The sequence below is a fragment of the Ochotona princeps genome, chromosome 17 (assembly GCF_030435755.1).
Source record: "Ochotona princeps isolate mOchPri1 chromosome 17, mOchPri1.hap1, whole genome shotgun sequence".
Taxonomy (NCBI): Eukaryota; Metazoa; Chordata; class Mammalia; order Lagomorpha; family Ochotonidae; genus Ochotona; species Ochotona princeps.
In genome coordinates this window covers 11,387,020-11,409,467 of record NC_080848.1, presented here as the reverse complement: position 1 = coordinate 11,409,467, position 22,448 = coordinate 11,387,020, and the positions used below count along the sequence as shown (strand labels likewise).

The following is a 22,448-nucleotide window of genomic DNA, read 5'->3' as shown; positions in this document are numbered from 1 at the left end:
TTCACCTTCTGTCTGTAAATCTGTCCTTCCAATAAAAATTAAAAAAAGCTTTTTTAAAAATGTGGGAGGCAGCACTGTGGTGCAGGCTAAGCTTCTGCTTGAAATGCCAGCATTTCCTATAAGAGTACTGGGTCAAGTCTTAAGTTATTCTATATTTGATCCAGTTCCCTGCTAATGTGTCTGGAAAAGCAGCCCATGAATGCCCAAGTACTTGGGCTCCTGCCATAGATGTGGAAGACCAAGATGAAGTTCCAGGCTCCTGGCTTTAGCTAGGCCCAGTTCCAGCTATTTGGTTGCATCTATTTGGGGCAATGAACCAACACATGGAAGATCTCTCTCTCTCTCTGTCTCTCTCTCTCTATCTCTCTCTCAGGTTTTCAAATAAATTTTTTTTAAAGATTTATTTTATTACAGTCAGATATACAGAGAGGAGAAGAGACAGATAGGAAGATCTTCCGTCCGATGATTCACTCCGCAAGTGAGCCGCAACGGCCGGTGCTGCGCCGATCCGAAGCCAGGAGCCAAGAACTTCCTCTGGGTCTCCCACGCGGGTGCAGGGTCCCAATTCTCTGGGCCGTGCTCGACTGCTGTCCCAGGCCACAAGCAGGGAGCTGGATGGGAAGTGGAGCTGCTGGGATTAGAACCAGTGCCCATATGGTATCCTGGGGCATTCAAGGCGAGGACTTAAGCTGCTAGGCCATGCCGCCGAGCCCTCAAATAAATTTTTAAAAATTATGTTTTTGTTTAAAGCTGTCATAAAAGAGATCTTGTCTAGAAAAAAAAGTAGGAAACTTTCAATGTTTATTTTAATGTCAAATAAATATTTTAAAGTGACTGTCCAATATCAAGCTGTCTGTATATAGTGAATTATTTTTAGGATCAAAGTCTTAGGGATTTTATACCAGTAGGAGAATGATGTAGAAAACTGTATTTTATAAAGAACCGAGTGAATGAATGACCTGAGGACACCTGAGTCACAACAAAGCAGCAGGATCTGATTATTATCATGAAGGAACCACAGGGGACTGTTCAGCAGGCGCCTCCTGCCCCTAGAGCCCACCTTATCCCTCAGCGTAACCCCACCCTGGGGACCCCTTGTCACCACCAACAGCTCCAAAGACAGTGACCCTATGTAGACCCAACCTGATTTCCCCTCCCCTTAAATCTCTCCTCAAATGACTCCAGGCCCACAGCATCCAGCCCCCATAAAAACACACACACATACACATGCACGCACGCACGCACGTACATCTCACAGAATCACCCAGGACAATTTGGGGATTCTTAAGGGCTTCATCCTGGACTGTGTGTGACAGGTGGACTCACAGTGTGAGGTGCAGGTGGGAAACTCCTCAGGCATTGTCACCTCCAGGCCTGTGGTGGGGGATTCTGGCGCCCTCAGGCGTGAAGATCAAGCCAGCAGCCCCAGAGGCGTCCTAATATACCCTTAAATAGAAACACTAAACCCTGAGGTAGGAAAGCAAGAGTGAGCAGAGCCTTCGCATGGCCTACCTACATCTTTGTCCCTCAAACACCGTGCTCCTGGACGCCTGCGGGCAGCCTGCGCAGGCGCAGTAGAGCCAGAGCCTGTGTGGCGCAGGCGCAGTACCACCAGGAGGGCATCTCAGGAGGACACTTCTCGCGGTTCCCCCAGAGTGGACTGACAGGTGTGGCAGCCGAGCCGTGGGCCTGTGAAAGGTGGCTGTGTGGACACTGCCCTGTGCGTCCAAGACTGGCAATAGAAAAGGGGAAGAAATGAGTTTTCATGCAGTGAGGTGAGGAAACAGCCCCCGAAGCACAGCGGAAGTCATGGCCCCTGTTCTGGATCCTTGGGAGATGGGTTTGGCTCTGCCTGGGGGCAGTTCAAGGCCACCCAGGACCTGCTTTGTACCAAGGTGCCATTAGGTACTGGGAGGATTTGAGGGAACTTTCACATCCGGAAAACTCCCACACACAACTTCCCAGGAGAGGGAGGAAAAGTGCGGGGATATGTTCTCAGGCCTTTACTGAGCTGCCCTGAGAACTGACTCACGGTTGGAGACTTGCGTGTCTGCGAGCCAGCCCGGTATGGGGAGTGGTGGAGACAGTCGCCCACCTGCGACTTGCTGCCTGGGCCTGCCTCTGCGGAGAGGTCATTTCCAAGGGTCCATGGCTGTGGCCTTGCCCCTGCAGAGACCCGGGGAGGCTCCTCTCCACAGCTCAGCGGGTGGTGTCTTCTAGGGCTGTGAGGAGAAAGCTTGCTCATGAAATGAGAAGGCTTTTAGTGGCACCTGGGTGGAGAAGGACTGCGGGACAGGAGGGAAGGTATGTTTCCCACTGAGGCTTATTTGGCCGTGGTGTCGCCCACAGCGCTCTCTTTTGATAACATTCTCCCGGTTCCACCTTCTGCATTCATTCTGGGTCTTGCCCAACGCCACCATGGCTGATCCTGTCTTCTATGCCATCATCAAATTTATTCCCCAAAGGATGCCTGTGGAGGGCACGAGACTCTCGGGAAGGTGGGTTCCAACAGGGGTTCCAAGCTCCACGGGATCATGTACTGATCCATCAGTGATGCTCTGCACTTGTCTGGCCTCTGGCCTGCAGGACGCTTTAGGATGCATTGTTGCCCTGAGCCTGCTGTTTTGTCAGGTGAACAAATTTATTTATTTATTTTGTAAGATTTATTTATTTTATTACAAAGTCTGATATAAAGAGAGGAGGAGAGACAGAGAGGAAGATCTTCCGTCCGATGATTCACTCCCCAAGTGAGCCGCAACGGCCGGTGCACGCTGATCCGAAGCCAGGAACCAGGAACCTTTTCCGGGTCTCCCACGCGGGTGCAGGGTCCCAATTCTCTGGGCCGTCCTCAACTGCTTTCCCAGGCCACAAGCAGGGAGCCGGATGGGAAGTGGAGCTGCCGGGATTAGAACTGGCGCCCATATGGGATCCCGGGGCATTCAAGGCGAGGACTTTAGCCGCTAGGCCACGCCGCCGGGCCCAGGTGAACAAATTTAAATTCAGGGTGATCAGGTGACCTGCTTAAGGTTTGTGACAATAATTGTGGGAGGTAGAGGTCAAGCCCAAGCTGACAGATGCTGGATAAAGCCCAGGTCACCTTATATGATCCTTTCAGACATCTTCATCAGGAAAGTTCTACTTATATATTTCAACTGTGTGAGCTTGGCAAGCTAATTTGTAACCATTTTTTATTGCCATTGACATATTACAGATGGTACTAGAAGCAGTCCAACATAGTTGGCATCAGTTTGTCGGTAATGAGTACTAGTGTTCTCTGACACTGCAACCATTTCCATTGCTTTTGGCTTTGAGATTTTCTCAGTGTAAGGCCTCTCACTGATAGGGTGATGAGGGAGATGTTCAACTAGTCACTCTATCCTTGAGAGGAGGGGCATTCATATTAGATTTATTTGTGGATGATTGTCCTTCTCCCCTTCCCCCAAGCTGTTATCTGGTTTAATTATACATGTTGCTTTGTATTTGACAAAAGCATGTGGTCCTTCGCTCTGTGTCCTTTATAAACACAGAAAAGAGAATGTGTTAAAACCATGAAGAGGCTTAAAGCACCTAGAATATCTTTTTGTTTTTTTTCAGTGTCACAAAGAAAAAGGTGGCTGGAAGAACTGGTCAAGTTATCCAAGGTAAGAGCATCTGTATATCCGGGATGTTCAGTAATGTTTCCCCTGACTCAGAATCAACCTTTAGCAACTAGATTAACCTTCATTTCTCCTTCCCAACGGGCAACTTCAGTTGGGAAAAGAATTTGACTTTTTCTTAGTTTCTTCATTCCTTCATTCCTTCATTGATTCACTCAATCAACAGAGCATCAGTGCTCTGTACATGCCATTGGTATACTGAGTTCTTTTTTTAAATTATTGTTTTAAGTAATGATGACATGGTTGATCAGGGTGGGAAGAATTGAGGTTTCAGGGAAATCGGATGAATTCATTGTTTCCAAATTTGCTATTTCTTGTTGTTGTTCCTGGGGAAGGGGAGAGACAAAGGGGGAAACTACTCAAGATTTTCACAATTTTCCACACTTCCTAGGACCCAGGGTGGTGGTGTTGCTACCTTGTATCAACCCAGAGTCTCAATGTGCACATACTCTGATGGTCCTGTCCAAGTGGTTTGGATAGTTGTGAAATGCTGTGGATATCATCAATCTGAGGGTGATGTCACCCTCCCAGTGTTAATTGGTTCTATTCACCAAGATTTTTTGTTGTCATTGTTTGGGGTAGGTGTCCAGTTAGTTCTGTTCTGCTACAGCACCAAATGTGCTGCCATATTCTTCTTTCACAACAGAGCCTGTGTCCACTGCTCCACCTTTTTCATTAAGCTTGATATGTTCTTGCAGGCGAGTCCTAGTACCTGAGCCAGGTGTCTCAAGCATCCTCAGATCCCTCATCCTTGGGGCTTACGAAACCAAGATCCACGTAGTAGGTGGACCCTGGGTCCCGGTCCAGAAGACCCAAGTCCCACCATATCCCCCATCCCTGGAGCTCATGAGCCCAACACCCACCTAGTGGGCAGACCTCAGGATCTGGGCCAGTTGACCCACATCCAACTGCTTCCCCCATCCCAGGGGCTCAAGAACCCATCTTACCACACAGGGTGGCTCCATGACCTGAGACGTCACCCAAGCCCCCTCAGATCCCTGTTTGGGACTCACGTACCCGGCCCCTACTCTGTCCAGGCTGCCATGACTTGCCTCACCTCAACATCCGCAGTCTTATTGCACAGCCTGGCCTAGTCTAGTCTGCCCCCTGTTCCAGCTCCAGTTGGTGGGTGCTGCAGCCTGTCCCAAACCAGCCTGATTGCTGTCCCAGTCCTAGTGGGACCTGGCCAGTGTTGAGGCCCAATCTGGTGCCTCCTGCCCCCTGCCCCCTGCCCTGGTTCTCTGATCTGCCAGTGGGTGTTATGTGTTGGCCCAGACTGGTCTGTCCTCAGACCTGACCACATGTATGCCAATGGGTACTGTAACCTGCATTGTGTGAGCTGTTCCTTACCTTGCTTCTTGTGCTCACTGGCAGGGGCTGCATCCCAATGAAGGAATTTCCCAAGCGCCTCCATTGAGTCTACTCCCAGTGGCAGTTCTTGTGCTCACCAGTGGGTTGTTGTCCCAGGTTGACTTTGTTCACCTCCTGACATGACAAGAACAGTGTCCTTGCTCAACCGGTCACACCCATTTTTGTTCTTTCTTTTTCTTTTTCTTTAAAGATTTATTTTTACTGCAAAGTCAGACACACACAGAGGAGGAAAGATAGAGAGGAAGATCTTCCATCCAATGGTTCACTCCCCAAGTGACCACAATGGCTGGAGCTGAGGCAATCTGAAGCCAGGAGCCAGAGCCTCTTCCAGATCTCCCACACGGGTGCAGGGTCCCAAGGCTTTGGGCCGTCCTCAACTGCTTTCCCAGGCCACAAGCAGGGAGCTGGATGGGAAGTGAAGCTGCCAGGATTAGAACCGGCACCCATATGGGATCCCAGCACGTTCAAAGTGAGGACCTTAGCCACTAGGCCATGCCGCTGGGTTGTCATTCTTGTTCTTAGTGTTGGTTTTTTGCAGCCCAGCGCTACTTGGTCTATGCCCAGACACAGCTTTCACATATTCAGCGGGAGTAAAGACCTAGTCTGGCCTGTTGAGTACCAGTGGGGATTACAGTCTAGCCCAATCTGAGGGTCCAATCTGACGGTCCACAATCGCAGTACACACCTGCGCTGGTGCAGTCTGTAGCCATGTCCATCCATGCTTGCTCACCCCAATCCTACTCTCATCCAAATCAATGGAGATGGAAACCCAGCTGGGGCACCCCTTTAGTTCCCCAGCAAGCTTCACCCCGTATGCAGTTCATGCGCAAGCCGGGGGAGACTACAGTTCACAGGGGTAAGCCCACATTGTCCCACAGATTCTACTTTCAGACCACTTCATTCACTAGGGCCCTTTAGAAGGGAGCCATGCTGCTCAGCTATAGGCACCCATGTTGGTAAAAAAAAAAGAAAAAAAATTAATAACTTTCAGGATGGGGGGTTCCCATAAGCACGCTGAGAGTCACTCCCCACCAGGGAGACAGTGTGCTCGACTGTAAGTACCTGTCCCTTTTGAAAAGCCTCCAAGATGGGGGTCCTGAAGGCCTAAGGCAAACACCCCTCGCCCAAGACAGCAATGCGACCCAGCTAAATAGATAAATCTTGAAAAAAAAAAAAAGACTGAAATATAGTAGGGAATAGTAGGGAAATGGCTGTGGCCAATCCACTCAAAATATCGTGCACGCATTCAAAAACAATGGGACTGGAAAATGGATTAGTCTCTCCTCGGATAAAAAGGAAACACGTTCTTTCTAAGAAATTTTTAAAGGATTATTTTAATTTTATGGTATTAATACTTTTGTTGTTATTATTTTAAAAGCATATTTAAAAAAGGAAAGGAGAGATACAAATTTCTATCTGCTGATTCACTCCCCAAATGGCTGCAATGGCCAGAGCTCAGCCAATCCAAAGCCAGGAGCCAGGAGCTCTTCAGGTCTCCCAGGTGGGTGCCGTGGCTCAAGTCCTTGGGCCAGCCTCTGCTGCTTTCCTAAGCCATAAGCAGGGAGGTGGATAAAAATGGAGCATCTGGGATGCAAACTGGCACCAATATGGGATGCTGGTGCTGTAAAGCAGAGAACCAGCCTATTGAGCCATACCTCTGGCACCCAAGAATATTTATGAATATTTATTTACCTATGGAAGGCAGAACAATAGGAGCCAGCATTGTGGTGTAGCAGGTGAAGTCACCTCCTGCGAATCCCATAAGGACACCAGTCCATGTTGTTCCATCTGTTCCGCTTCCAATCCAGCTCCCTGATGGTGGCCTGGGAAAACAACTGAAGATGACCCAAGTGTCTGGGCACCTACCATCCTTGTGGGAGCCTGGATGAAGCACCTGACTCCTGGCTGTGGCCTGATCATTGCAACTGTTTGGGAAGTTTCTTTCTCTGTCACTTTGCCTTTCAAAGCAATACATGTTTAATTTAAATAAAAACAAAACAAAGGTAGAGCAATAGAGCATGTGACAAATAAATCTTCTGTCTGCTGGTTCACTCCCTACATAGCCATAAAAGCCAGGCAAGGACCAGGCAGAAGGCAGGAGTCGTGAACTTGTGCGGGTCTCCCATGTGGATGGCAACATCTGTTGTTTTCCAGGTGCTTTGTCAGAAGTGCAGCACCCCGAAATCAAAACAGTACTTCAATATAAAGTGGCGGTGTCACAAGTAGTAGCTTTACACCTGTAGCACTAACTGCCAGGCCAGTGTCTTTTACAAGAGGTAGAGCAAGACATCTTGTGACAAAGACAGAGAATGTACATTTGTGTCTCCTCTGATTAGTCTCCTTCCCCCACCTCTCTCCCTCTCTGTATCCTTACAAAGCTGCTCTGTGTAATCCTGGTCACCACCCGAGTGCCCAGCTGTGGACACCTCAGGAGATTCAGGTTTCTGTGCCCTCCCTCCCTTCAGATGCAGACTGAATGTCAACATGGGAGCCCTTGAAGGTTACACAGATCCCGTGCGTACCCCAGCATGTGCCAGGAGCTGCCTCCTGCCCCTCCCACTGCCATGGCACTACGCAATGATGTCTAGGAGCCCTCCTCTCTTAGGCCCCTAGAATCAGGACACCACCATGAACCAGCATCAGGCTCCTAGGAAATCACAACAAAACAGCTCAGAATCCACTGGCCACCCAGGTGGGAGGGTGATGCTGAGAGGGTGGGAGGGATAGAGGGATGGGGATGGAATCATGACAAGGTGGGTTTCCTGTGGTTTACATTGAGATTTTCTGAGAGGTGATTCTAGTTCAGAGTTTGTGAGCAAATGTAGGTCCCTTAAAACTAGCCTAAGGGAAAAAAAGGAGTCATTCTGGCTCTGGAATCAGACAGCAATGGAGCAGGCCAGTCAGCCAGCTTCAGGCTCCTCTCTCTCTCTCTCTCTCTCTCTCTCTCTCTCTCTCTCTCTCTCTCTCTCTCTCTCTCTCTCTCTCTTCTCTCTCTCTCTCTTTTCCACTCTGCCTCTCTTTCCCTCCCTCCCCTGTATCTGTCTCCATCTGTAGGGGTACCGGTTTCCCTCTTTTCATCCCCCAAGGGGTGGGGAGTCCCAGCCCCAGTACCCTTAGACTCAATAGTGACTTCAGACACACTCAAGAACTCCCAGAGAGGGGGAGGCCATTGGTGCTTTGTCCGTGGTGCAGGTACGTCCTGGGCAAGGACTGCGATTGGCCCTGTTGGAGTCATGAGCTCAGCTATAGGACTATCCACTGGGGTGGCCAGGAGGTGTGTCAGACATGAGTGGCATGCCCAGCCCTAGCCAGGGAGCACATGCCCACCCCTGTGCCATCCTGTAGCCAGCAGGCCTACACAATCACAAACTTGGGGAGGAAGGAGCAGCACTGTTACTGAGAGACTCATTCCCTTGGGCTGTGGGAAAAGCCACTGACCATGCAGCCTTGTGTTCCAATCAACCCCACTCCAATCCAAATGACACCTTGTGTGAATTAGAAAAATTAGCCTCTTGTCTTGACCTTTTGCTACATTCTTCCAGAAAAAATCCTCATCTTAAACATACTAATCTGTGAAGACTCCAAATGGGATTGATGACCGGGATTGTGCAGTGCACAGCCCATACAACTGAATCTTCATGTGTGGTAATTCCCTTTAACTGCTCCAATCCTCCTTTCATTAGAGTTGTTACTCAGTTGAGCTTTGGCCAGTGGTGAGGCAGAAACCAAAAAGGCAGAGCTATAAATGGAAATCAGAATCAAGTCCCTGGGTGGGACTCCCCCATTCCACCCCAGAGTGCTTGGGCCTGAGTCCTGCCTGTGCACACCCGAGGAGGCAGCAGGTGATGGCTCGGGACTTGGTTAGCTGCCACCCACATGGCAGACCCGCATGAAGGCCCTGACTGCTGGATATCGTGGCACCTAGGAAGTACACCAGTATACTAGAGGTTTTCCTCCCAGCCCTTGAAATAAGGAAAGTTTTTAAAAGTGGGAGTCAATTGCTTTCCACCCCTGCTCTGATTCCCAAATGTGCTCAGGGGGCAGGTGCTTGGAAGTTGTACATGCAATGGAATACTTATTTCTGTGGCTGAACTAGGAACAGTTTTATCAGCAGGCACTAGCACTGCTGTTTATTCGTGAGGAATGAACTTCTCAGGGGGAAAGTACTTATCAATGAGTGTGTGAAACTAATTGAGATTTTTCTTTAATGTTTTTTAATACAAACTCAGTTTGTTGCATGTGAACTCTAAGAGCAAAGAGAGTGACAGAAGCTAAAAAGTTTACATTGTCAAGAAAAATTAAATGTGAAATCCCATCTGATAGCTTATTTTGCTTTAGGCTAATTGCCAAGTGAATTCCCAGGAACCACTGTCAAAGTACACAAATACGACATCAAATTCAAAACTTGCAAATGTGGCTGTGGCTGTGGCCATCCAGTAACCTCCCTGCAGCCAGCCAGCTGCTGTGTGCCCTAGACTGTACTCACCATCAACACTGTCAACAACAGCACTGCGTTCCCCCACCCTCACTCCTCCCACCCCTACAAACAGCAGGTGTCAGAAGTGAAGCACCAGTCAGTCAGAGCAGCAGGAAAGAACTTTATTCCTGTGTGTGGGACATTTTGATATGTGTTTACAAATTCTTTGAGCCATTTATCTTCAAGAGATGGAGTCCAATTACCCTGCCCATAAATGTAGCCTGGATTTGGCATTGGCCTCTATCCATGCACTGTGGCGGAAGCAATGCTCTGTGCTCCTGGGGCTGGGTCACAACACGTATTCTCCATCTCTCTCTTCAGATCACTTTAGAGGACTGACTTGAGCCATCCTGAGGTAGGGACCTCCCACCAGGCAGCATGTGGGCAGGCCCATACTGGGAGGAGCCTAGGCCTCCCTCCAATGACCAGCTTGCCCTTCAGATCCCCCAGCCTCAGTCAAGTTAGCCAGTGCCTGCAGCCCTGGTCAATAGCTTGAGAACCTCTTGACTGACCCAGTGGCAGAACTGGCAAAGCCACTGCTGAATGCCTGCATGTAGAGACGCAGAGAACAAATGTTCTAGTGTTGCTACTGAACACCAGAGAGCCAGTAATTATCTGACAGAATGGGAGGCATAGCTTTGAGAACCTGTGACAGACCGGGTACATTAATTTAATTTCCAATGCCCAGGTCGTGGTTAGGGACTTGGGCTCTGGACACCAAGTCTTCTTGCTACCACAATGATTGTCATGCCAATATACCCTTAGATTTTCCTGAGCACAAAATTTCTTAACTCCTGTCATAGACAAGGGATAGCAGCACCAAATTGTGCATAGAAGAGCTTTTTTTTTTTTTTTTTTTATGGGCAGGGTGGACTTTATAAGCAGAACAATCAAACAGCATATTGAATCCCCTTAGCTTTCAGAGAAGAGAGGTTAGGCAAGACTTGGCTTGACTGTGTCTACCAGGTCAGTTTCTGTAGAGCAGCCTGTGTGGAAGATGTTGTATGTTTAAAGGCTGATGAGGCAGGCCACAAGTAGACCACTAACAATAGAGATGGCATCTCTTCCACTTTCATTTCTTACCACCTTGGCTGGGACTGCTTATGAATATCACACACTTGAATACAAGACAATATATTTTCATAAGCAAGCCAGAAGCAGATTAGGATATAACCCACGGGCAGCCACAACGGAAGGGGTCACTCGGTGTGCTCCTCCTCGGGGGCTTCACTTTCTCCTTTGGCAGCCGACTCAGTGTGCGCCATCTCACCTGGGCCTTCACTCACCATGCTGTGGGGAACAGAACAGGCCACTAGTCCCTCTCTGCTCACCTCAATTTCTCCCGTTAGGTAACATGGTGAAGGCAGCGCGTGATTACCCTGCATCCTTTTGAAACATCTCATCTTCCTCAGAGGACTCCTTGTCATGGAGCTTCCGAGCCATCTCTTTCTGGCGTGCATCATTAAGAGGTTTGTACATATCCCTTAGCCAGAGCGGCCACCTCAGCCAGAAAAAGCCCTCCTAGGAAAGGGGAGGGAAATGTTAATCTCACTTCCCCACTGCTTCCTCTAGCCACACACTGCATCCCCTCAGAATTACCTGGGTCTCGCTGTCCATGCGCTTCCTAGACGAACGATCGAAAAAGCCCCTGTAGGAAAACACACGCACGAGACAATCAGAGACTGGTACCATTCCCCACCTCACCCGGTGTGCGTCTCTGGTGTGCCTGGGACAGACTGTAGCCTTCCTCTGCAGTTGGCACAAAGCAAAAGTACCTCAGACCCGAGATCTGGGCTTCTGGGAGCTCTCCGTGTCTACCTGAAGGTGCCCCTGTGGCTAAGGACCAACTTTGACATTGCTTTGTGTGAGGTTGTTAGCCCAACACTGCCTTCCCCAAGTGCCCTTGTGCAGTGACAGACCGCACAACCACACGGGGCACATGCATTGTCTCCCTCCTTTAGTATTTGACTCCAGCCTCCCACCTGGACTGAGTCTCACGTGCCTCCTTCACCTGGGGGTGAGAGAGAAGATGCCTCTATGTGCGTAGTCGTTGGCCCCTGTAAACTGAATCACGTCAGGCAGGGCCTGAGTCCAACAGCATGAAAAGTTACCTAGTTCATGCAGCCTCACACTGCAGGCGTCACTGATGGGAGAGTGAGTGGTGAAATCAGATAAAGGATTCGGCTAGGACTGACACCAAGGTACCCCTTATGAATCCAAGCATCACAGAAAGAGTGTGTGGTTTCAGCAACTGTTTGTGTCTATAAAGCATGTGTGTACTCATTTCTGACAGAACATGTAGCACACAGCCCAAACCCCTGTAAGCCAGAGAAACCCCAGCTGGGAAAGAACCTTCCTCTTTCTGCTAGCAGTGTGACCATGGGGCAAGATACTGTCCCTTCCTCCTTCTGGTTCCTCTCATAAAAGAAAAGACACACTGTTATCTGAAGGTCTCTCCAGTTAAAGCTCTAAGAGGTTTGGTGAGAGGAATCGAGAAAGGGGGTCTAAGAGCAGTGGGAGGAGAAGGAAGTGTCCCTGCTGCCTGAGGAAGGACTGTGCATGCTCCTTTCCAGCAGCCTTGAAGGAGACCAGCCACACTCTTCCCCCACACCTGCCCAGTGCCATACAGCCTCCCCTAGCCCTTGTCTGAAGGCCTAGGTCTGGCCAGATAGCCGGAAACAGCAGGGATGGCACAGCTGGTGCTGCTCCCCAGCCCCTGCATCCCAGAAGAAGTGGGGACAGCAGAGGTGCCATGGTGGTGCTATCTACCTCAGCTATGACTGGGTACCAGCTTGGGTGACTGAGTTTGCTTCCTGGCTCTGGGTGATTTCCTCACTACAGAACAAGTGATTGGAATAGATGTGTTCTAAGTTCTCGTCTAATCCCAAACTTCTGATTTAAAAATTGCAGGCTGGTACTTACCTTGGATATTTTTCTATGTCATCCTCTGCTCCTCTCCTACAAGCATGAGGGTAAATCTGTTTTGGAAGAAGACCCCCATCATTGTTATCCATCACAATCTCTGAATCCTTTACATTCCTTTAAGTCTTATCTACACACTGAGATGGAAACTTATTGGAGGACAGGAATTCTATGCTGTTAATAGCTCTTTGACCCTTCCCTGCTCCTACTTGAGAGTCATGCATACATTTAGGACTTAATACATTTATTGGCTGCTTTAGATAACAGAAACAGATAATTCTCAAGGAGAAAAGGAAACATCCTTCATTTGATAAAAGTATGATTAGAAACCTAAACAAACCTGTTGTTTAGAAGTCAAGATCAAGAATGGGGTGTTTATTAGGATTGCTATTATTCACCACTTTTGAGCAGGCCCTGGTCAGTGCAATAGGGAAATAAATGGGTGTGAGTATTGCAAGAACACTCATTTGCAAGTGAAATGATGGCCAGCCTGAAAAGCCCAAGAGAATCAGCAAACCTGGTGAAAAGTAATAGGAGAGTTGAGAGAAGTGGCCAGGCACCAAGTCAAGAGATCAGTACACACACCAGAGCACTTTCCTGGGCACTGCCAATCAGAAAGCTACTTGGGAAGAAGAGATAATGAATCTGTGAAAGCCCACAAACCCTGAGGTGGTGGGATTCGTCCATCTCCTTCAGAGACAAGGTTTGGCCAATGGACTGATTTCACATCTGCTCTTATGCAGCGTTAGGATGGGCTCTGGCCGTGCTGAGTCTCCTCATCTTTTCTGTGCTGTTGTCACCATCCTCCTGTGGCTGGCATGTCTGCATTTAGACACGGTCACACACTCAGTCAAATGTTGTTGGAGGCTGATAGAAGCCCTCAGATGCTTAAATACCTTGGCTGTGCTGCATCATAGGTTGACCTTGGCATCTCGATTTTTACAAATGTGTCATGTTTCTCAGTTCTCAGGGAAGAGGAAACACCTCTTTATGGCCTCGTGGAAAAGTGGTAAATCTGACAGAAGGTCTAGGTTCAAGAGGACTGGAGTAATAGAGGCACCCAGTGAAATAAAGGAATTTGAGATGGGCAAAGGCACAGGTGAAGTAGGAAGGAACATAGTGTGGCTGAGGTGTGGTGAGGGGCTGCCATGACAGTCGAAAGGGTAAATACAGTTAGGCTGGCTTAATAGGGTAGAGTCAAGATTAAACTACTGCTAATATTCAAGCATACTATATAACATTAAAAAAGATAAATAGAGTTTCTCTCCCAGAATGGGGTATGGGCTTAGAACAGCTTGATGCAGGATTCCAGTGCAATATGTTAACTGAACCTATTTAGACAGGGCCTTATCCAGTGGAGCAGAAGGATGCTATGTGGGTCTAATGACTCTAATATTTCTGTCTTCTGGCAGTCGCCTGAGGACAGTGACATTTCTTGAGGGAAGTGACTGTATATCATTTTAGCAGTGAGGGAAAAAAATCAGTGGTAGAATATAAGGCATTGTGATTACATCAAGTCATTGATATAGCTTTTATTGGAGAAATTTTGCTACTATATTAATGCTGGCCTTTTTAATGGCTTATTTATTTGAAAGGCAGAGTGAGGAGATTCAGGGGAGACAAAAAGAGAGAAAAAGAGAGGGAGAGAAAGAGAGAGGAACTTCTGTTCACTGGCTCACTCCCCAAATGGCTTCAACAGCTAGAGTTCAGTGCGACAGAAGCTAGGAGGCAAGAACTACTCCCAGGTCTCCTGCATGGCGGCAGGAGCGCAAGTACTTGGGCCATCAGCTGCTGCCTTCCCAGAAGCGTTACCGAGAAGTTGGATTGAAAACAGAGTAGCCAGGGCTTGGATTAGCACTTTGACATGGGATACAGGTCCCTCAAGAAGTGGCTTAGCCCACTGCACCACAGTGCCTGCCCTTTCTTAAAGAAAATACTGGCTTTCTTAAACTTATCAAAATTGTGTGATGACTTATTCCCTTGGCTTCAATTGCACAAGATCTCCTGGCAGAGAGGTCCTTTCAGAAATCTCTGGTGAATACATTTCAGTAAAAGAACAAAGCACATCTGAGTTTTAGTCACTGAAAAAGTATGTGGACAACGGTCCGGTTCCTTGGTGCATCAGGCTAAGCCTTCATCTGTGGTGCTGACATCTTCTATGGGTGCTGCTTTGAGTTCCAGCTGTTCACTTCCAATCCAGCTCACAGTTAATGGCATGGAAAAGCAAGTGTTTGTTACCTACAGCTGCATGCTTTGCCTGAAGGAAAGCCCATGCTCCTAGTTTCAGACCAGCCTAGCTCAGGCTATTGTGACCATTTGGGGAATAAACCAGCAGATCGAAGGTCGATCTCTCTCTCTCTCTCTCTTTCTCAGCCTCCCTGCTTGTAACTCTACCTTTCAAATAAAAGGAAACTGAAGAAGCAGGTGGAGGAGGAGAGAAGGAGAAGGAGGAGGATGTGGGCAAGTGGGCAAGTGGGCAAGTGGGCAAGTGGCTTTGATTTCCAGGGTGTAGCCTCTGGGTAAATTGCAAAGACAGGGAGGATCCTGGAAACCTGAATTAACTATTGTGCTTACCTCAATGAAAAAGAAAATGATAGCCAAAACCACCACTATTGAAACCACAGATAGCACCAAGATGAGTTTGTTGTTATAGCCGAATCCTGGAACCTCCTCCTTTGTGAGCTAACAAAAAGAACAATTTAGAAAAACAAGATTTAGAGATGTAAGGTATTAACTATTCTCAATTCCATTCTTCCTGGTAACTGGCTTATAGGATCTTAAAGGCCATACCGAACTAAGGCATTATATATTATTATTACACATTTTCTCCTACAGTTTCTTTGTCTTGATGTTAGATCTGCTTCACTCTATGTCAGAGCAAAGTGGGGAATTACCATCTTGGCCAAAGTTACGTGCCCACGACACGATATGGACTAGGAGCCCTGTTCTTCCTGCTTGCTGCTTCAATGGCACTTGCTAAATGACAGGAAAGGGCAGGTCTCCTGTCTCAGCACTTGTCCTCACCTCACTTGACTCAGTCATTTTTGCATCACCCTGAGCTTCTGGGCTCTCGCTGATGTAGTTCTCCGTTTTCCATTGTTCCCACTGTTCCATGTCCCATTCTGCCTTGGCCAGCTTTGCTTCCAGCTGCTCACTGAGGAGCTTCATGAGGAGGCCTGTACTGGCGAGGAGTTTGGCACAGGACAGTTGCACGTGGGGCTCAGAGCAGTTCATTTTCAGAGTCCTGATAACGTATGAGATGAACTTTCTCACGTCATTGTTGGGGATGAGGGACCGTAGTTGCTGGCTTAGCTGAAGTTCAAACTCATCGCCTGAGGAGGCCTGCAAGGAGTAGGTGATGCCTGTGGGCGGGGAGGGGATGTTCGTGCCCGTTTTGGGGTACTGCCGTTGCCTTTCGCTTGTCTGCTTAGCGGTCAGCATGGAGTTGAGTGTAGTCCCAGGGGAGCCTGCCACCGAAGGATGCCCCTGCATTGTGTCGGCGGGGGGCATATCTTCTGGCAGAACCATGTCATCTGCCAAAGAGTTTTCTAAGTCATCTTCTGCAGTGTTGTTGTCTTCAGTAACACCTTCTGTCACAGATACCAGACGAGCAATGACTTCCACAGAAGGCCTTCCCTGAGAACTCAGGTCTGGTGAAGTCGGAGAAGGCTCTTGGGGAGGGGAGTTGACGAGACTTTGCAGTGCAAGGAACGGAGGCTCTCTTACTGACATCTTTGCCTTGAGGGAATTTTTCCTCCTGAATACTCTCCTGAGTTTGGCCTTGGGTGTTCTGAAGACAGGATGAGGATATGTTTTCCGTAAATGGTAATTCACCCTGGAATATGAGCTTGGTTCTGCTGCCTCTGTCTTTTTTGCGCTAGCCTTTGTATCTTCGAAAGGAAGCATGGTGTAGGTTAAGTCTTTTTCTTCGTTTCTGCCCTCAGGGAGGGACTTTGCACGGGCTGCAGCAGATGGCCCGCCCCTGATGTACTTCTTCAGGGAAGAAGTGGCCCTGGCGTTGTGCTCCTCTGTGAGTGGGGGCGCTGGGTGGAAGGAGTTGGCCACCAAGTTCCAGGGCCTCTGGGCCACATGAAGCTCCTCCTGCTCCCTGTCTCCTGTGCTCCCCAGCCGGCCTTGCACAGTGCCCTCCACAAGGGGGCGCACGTTCTGCCTCCTGATTGTCTCCTGCTGCTGCCTTTTTCTTAGGCCCTTTGGCCCCTTGATGACTTTTTCCCCTTTCTGTAACCTTTGCCTTGTGCTTGGGGTGCTTGCCAGGCTGCTCTGCTGTGAGTGGGCCATTTCCAGTTTCTTTGGAAAGAGGTGGCGTTTAAATTTGGGATCTAACAAGACAGGCTGTATTTGCATGGCAGTGTTTTCTCTTTGTTTAACCTCATCAATTTTTTCTTGGATTTTTGCATTTATTATATTTTGCAGAAAGAGCAGCCTCCTCAACTTACTTTTGTAAGCTGAATTGTTGTATACTGGTTTAAGAGAGGGGCTCCTTTTCTTGGTTTTCAGGAAACCAAGGAATTTACCTCTGTCATGGACTTTTGAAAAAATTGGTGTAATGAATGGCAACACTGACTTGATATTTCCTGGATTGCCACCTGACAAATAAGGCAGTACATAATTTAGTGCACTAATGACTTCGCTTTCATCTTTAAAGTCTAGCAGCTCGTTCACAAAGTCTGGAACATTGAGGTTGAGTGTCTGTGACACTTGCGCCTCTGGCTCAATTATCAGTTCAGTGCTAGTGTTCCTCTTCCGGGCCTGCAATGCCTTCAGGAAAGTTCCTTTTGGATTCCTTATAGACGCTTCTTCAACTGTTAAAAAGGAGACAGTGCTTTTGAGAACATGACACTGATGGAACAGCTTTATGTCAGCGTACAATCATCTATCTCCAAGTTAAAAGTCGTCAATATGTGGGTGCCATGTACAGAGGAAAAGTAAACCCAAACATGAGCCCATGAGATGGCAGCAACAACAGGAGAGAGTTGTTTGAAAGAGTAACCCTCAGAAGAGTCCATGGTATGGAAAAGCAGTAGCTGTATCCCCAGTGGCCAACTGCCCAGTGCCCAGTAAAAGCCCAAGGCTGGGAGACGGTCTCCATGCAGCTGGCCCCTGTGTGGAAGTGCCTGCCTCACAGGCACATGCTGCACCATCCTGCCTCAGACACCCAGGGAGCACAAGGCTTCCCCTCTCCCCCTCTCCAGAAACCTTGTCTTCTGGCTGCTGTCGACAGGTGACCATGGCCAGACACATTCACGTGAGGGGACTGAGGATATAGATGCTAAAGCAGGGCCTACTCCTCATCTGGATGTGTCCTTTTCCACCAAGGCACCAGTTACTGGTCCCTGCCCAATGTTTCCTAGTGCTCACCACAAAGGATTCCACTTAGAGAAAAACACTACTACCTCCACCCTGGTTCTTTAAATCTGGGCAGGTGATGCAGGTGGAGTGATTTGTAGGTTGCCAGGTGGTAGGCATACACAGAATGCTCGGGGAGCTCTCTGGGGAGCAGTAGTAGTATTTGGGTCAACATTGTTCTAGGCCCTAAAGTGCAGGCAGAAAAAGAAGCTGCTTTTGTAGATGCCTGTCTCTGCTTTCATTTCTAGTATTTCCAGCTTGACTTAGGGATGCCCTCAAGCTTCCAAGTGCAGGAAGGTCATGTGTGCTGTTGTGTGGCTGGGCTTCTCCCCCAGGCCCTGCAGTGAGAGTGAGAGAAGGAGGCAGGAATCATGCGGAAATGTTGTGGGGCCAGTAAAGAGCTAGCAGAGAGGAGTGGAGGCTGGACAGTCCTGCCCTGCTCTGGCTGACCTGCGGTGGGACCTGCAGAAGCTGTGGCTGGCCGTCACACTACCAACAGCCAGCCCCCAAGCAGAACAACCCATTGGGCACCATCCAGGATACATCACTGTGCCCCCCACACCTGCCTTCTGAACGGTGAGAACAACAAGTCACAACAAGTTGCAAACTTAGAAATAGCAATAGATGGAAACATCCAGTAGGGTTGCAGGCTGTATCCTGTGATGGCCTTAGATCATTCTAAAAACGTCACTAGAATAACATTAATCATGGCCAGCATTCTTGCTCCAAGGACACACCTGATGCAATGACACTCTCAAGATTTCCCCAAAGGGGCACAGCAATGGGTGGTCCTCAAGCCCCAGCTCAGGCTCCATGTCCTCTGAATACTCAACAGGCTCCTCGCCGACATCACACCCAGCACCAAGGAGCACTAAAGGATGGCCCAAGTCTTGTTGGGGATTCATTCTCATGATCGCTTACTTTCACTTTCTGGCACTTACTTCTTGACTAAATTTTACTTTTGTTTAAGAAAATATTGCTTTCCTGCTTTCATCCACATTTCTTCCTTGAATTCCTTCTTGTTATTGATGGAAGAACTTGGGCCAAAGCTAACCAGATCACACCCACAACAAACAGAAGCACATATGCCATGGAAACCCCAAACTGGGAACAAAAGACCTGGGTGCCAGGCTCTCACGCTTAACGCCCTAGGTCACATTTTTCCTCATTTGTAAAAGCACACTGAAAGTGCTTGTTCTGCCTGTTTCTGCAGAAGGGAAGAACAATATAATAGGCAAAACAAAACAAAACTAATCAAAACGGTGCTGGAAATTTAGGAACCCTATCTGTATGCGCACACAACGAGTGGAGTGCTAGTGCCCCAGATCCGGACAGAGATGTGTATTCAAGTTCTCTGGGGAAGAAAGAGCCATGCCTGGAAGTCCCAGTGTTAGCGGTTGTAACCCTCACGCACAGAAAACCACTTCAAAGCCCCTGGGTTTTGCCCATGGAGAAGCTCGAGCCTCAGAGCAGGTTCAGAACCGGACTGTCTGTGGGTAGAAGGGCCTTCCACTGCATCAGAGGAGCCAGGTAGCCATCCGCGGCTTTGAAACCAACTCCCAGGCTCAGAATAAAGCAGTGTCACTTGTATTCTTTTCCACAATTGCAAAAACAAGCCAAGCAACAATGATCTACACCTGTTCTCTAGGGCAGAGGCACTGGAGGCCTGCTGTGTATAAAAGCAGATTATAGGCTGTGGTGCAGAGCACATGAGTGCTCACGGAAGCAAAGCACCAAGCTGAGAGCACAGTGCACCGTGTGGCCCTCAGCGTTAATTCCTTCCCTCCCATTTCCTTCCTGTGATTCTTATGCACATGGAACCGTTAGAGCATCAAATTTTGTGACAGTAACCAGGAACCTGACTTTCAGCAAGGGAGTAATTATGAAATTGAGAGGGTTTAACCCGGAATGAAGAAAAACAAAGCAATTACATTGCTTAAACATATTCAATTTAAAAATGAGAAAAACAAATGAGTGGAAACAATTAAATTGTATCAGGCAGTCGGACTCACAACAGTGTGTAGTGTTTCTCAGACATGCATTGCTACAGTGCAGCTTGATTGTTTTGCAGACAACCTCAATGTCATTTTTAAATTTGCACAGGCAGCAGGCCATATGGCTAGGTAAGATCCTACAAATAGAAACAGAGAATTCGGTTAATTGTTAAGGGGTCACTTGAGTAGGTCAAGAGGCAGGTCAAGGCTGTGAAAAAGGACTTTTTTTTTTTTTAAGATTTATTCATTTTATTACAGCCAGATATACACAGAGGAGGAGAGACAGAGAGGAGTCCTGGCTTCTGCGTGGCCAAGCCCTGGCTACTACAATATTTGGGGAGTGAAGAAAGATCTCTCTCTGCATCTCTCTTCCATTCTGCCTTTCAAATAATTTAACATATAAGAAAATTAACACAACCAATCTATAAAACATACGAAAATACTAAGAGAAAAATAACTTACAGCTTCTGCAATTCGAGAGTCATCATGAGGATGTTCTCGATTGTGTTGAGTGACACAAGTGTTCTGCTGACGTCTCTGAAGGAGAGAGGCCAAACATTCATGATGTGATCCCCAGGGAGAGTTCTGTCTTCAATAGGTTCATTTCAAGACAGGTGTATACATCAGCTTTTGGATCTTTTAAAACAAACTTACTCAAGAGTTTGTCATGCAAGATAATTCCAGAAAGCTCTTAAAGAAGTTTCACTGTGTCTATCATTAAGTCATTGAGGACCCTAACCCTAAACTTTAACCATTATCTTAATTTCATGTTTAGATTTCATTTATCTCTCTTAATTAATTGCTTTTTAGTCTTCTAACGATGATGTGTACTTACATCTCTTTGCTTTCTGGGATCAATGCTATTCCCACTTATATCCACATGTTCCATATCTAAATGTGTTGACCAGCACAATGGCTCCCCTGGCTGTCTTGCCCATTATACAGCCTTTCTTGGTCAGTAACTTATTTTTCAATAACATAGTTAAAGTTATTATTTTCTAATTCAATGTAAAATAATTAGCCTTTATGAGAATAAAGAGTAGAAATCATCTGACTCATGAGATTAATACTTACAAATATTTTAATGCTGGCAATTTAAACAGGAAGGAATCTTCAATAGTTGTCAGAGGATTGTGACTGAGATTTCTGAAAAGCACAGTGAAATTAAAATGATATGCCTTTTAAGTATATGCACGGAAAAGCATGACAATTATATATATATATACACACACAGAGTTATGGAACTTAAAATCATTTTCTATCTTCATCTATAAATCAGCCTTAGAATCTGTAAAACACTCTTGGGGAGCTACATGGGTCACTGGAAGACACAGAAGAGAAAAAGAAAACAAAACTGGAAAAATGAACAGCAAAGGAAAACTATGCCAAAGAACTTTTCAGTCAACAACCTTGGAAGGGGTTGGGTGTTTGGCCTAGCAAGTCAAAACACTATGACTTTAGGTTAGGGGCCAAGTCCATAGGTGTGATGCTAGATAGTGTAAACAACCAAAGGAATAAATAATTTGGGTTTCTCAAAGCTTGAGTGTCTCAGAAGACACGCAAGAATGTGAGGGCAGGTGTTTAGCGCAGCAGTCGAGTTGCTGTTTGGGATGGCTGCATCTCATATCAGAGTGCCCGGTTCTACTCCATTTTGAATCCACCTTTCCACTAGTGTGCAAACTGAGGCAGCAGGTGATGTCTCAAATATTTGGGTCCCTGGTACCCACTCACAGAGATCTCAATTGAGTTTTAGACTCCCAGCTTTGGCCTGACCCAGACTAGGCAATTGCAGTCATTGGGGAAGTACAAAATCCCATCTACCTCTCCACTTTTCAAATAAAATGAAAGTCAATTAATTTGCTTAAAAAGACATAAAGACAAGGCCCAGCACTATGGTTCATTGGCTAAAATCTTTGCTTTCAATGCGATGACATCCCATAGGAGCACCAGTTTGTGTCCCGGCTGCTCCACTTCCCTTCCAGCTCCCTGCTTGTGGCCTGGGAAAGCAGTGGAGGACAGTCCAAAGCTTTGGGACCCTGTACCCACAGGTGAGACCCAGAAGAAGCTCCTGGCTCCCAGCTTCACATCAGCTCAGCTCTGGCCATTGTAAGTCATTTGGGAAGTGAACCAGCAGATGGAAGAACTTTCTTTCTGTCTCTCCTTCCCTCTGCAAACCTGACTTTCCAACAAAAATAGACAAATCTTTTTAAAAAATTATAAAGGCAAGTCACAGCATGGGAGGAAAGATTTATAAATCATCTATCTGATACAGGATTAGTATCCAGAATGTTCAGAATATATAAGAAACTCTTACAACTCAGTGAAAAGGAAAGTAATTTTTTTAATGGGGAAAGAACTTGAATAAACACTTAAAGAAGACTTAGATATTGCCCATACACATGAAAAGACATTCAATGTCTTAAGTCATTAGCAATGCAAGTGAAAACTACAGTAAGATGCTACTTTAACCACTTGCTGGGAGGCTAAGTCAAAAAGGCAAAAGTTGACATATTTGGAAGAACTGGAACCCTACTACTTGGCAAGTGGGGATGTCAAGTAATGTAGCCAATGTGGAAAAGAGATTAACAGTTCCTCAAACAAACTGATCCTAGTTACCATATGGTCAGGGTCAAGGCACTTCTCCCCCCACCCCAACCCAGA

At 47.3% G+C, this 22,448-nt stretch overlaps 2 protein-coding genes across 2 annotated transcripts in view; both read right to left on the bottom strand.

Annotated features, from left to right (window-relative positions):
* Window positions 1–10,622: 10,622 nt before the first annotated feature.
* On the bottom strand, window positions 10,623–11,590 carry LOC131482343 (leucine-rich repeat-containing protein 37A2-like). The gene is made up of 3 exons (XM_058675704.1): window positions 11,104–11,590; window positions 10,883–11,025; window positions 10,623–10,794 (listed from the first exon to the last, which is right to left on the bottom strand). The coding sequence occupies exons 1-3, from the start codon at window positions 11,194–11,196 to the stop codon at window positions 10,704–10,706; spliced, it is 327 nt and encodes a 108-aa protein (XP_058531687.1). The 5' UTR covers window positions 11,197–11,590; the 3' UTR covers window positions 10,623–10,703.
* A 787-nt stretch (window positions 11,591–12,377) lies between these two features.
* Window positions 12,378–22,448, bottom strand: part of LOC131482347 (mucin-2-like) — a 28,577-nt gene continuing 18,506 nt past the window's right edge. Inside the window, exons 6-11 of the mRNA XM_058675791.1 lie at window positions 20,862–20,933; window positions 20,250–20,324; window positions 19,806–19,924; window positions 15,451–17,249; window positions 15,001–15,108; window positions 12,378–12,482 (exon numbers count right to left, since the gene is read on the bottom strand). Coding sequence (XP_058531774.1) covers window positions 12,423–12,482; window positions 15,001–15,108; window positions 15,451–17,249; window positions 19,806–19,924; window positions 20,250–20,324; window positions 20,862–20,933 — 2,233 coding nt within the window. The 3' untranslated portion in view covers window positions 12,378–12,422. The remainder of the gene's footprint in view (window positions 12,483–15,000; window positions 15,109–15,450; window positions 17,250–19,805; window positions 19,925–20,249; window positions 20,325–20,861; window positions 20,934–22,448) is intronic.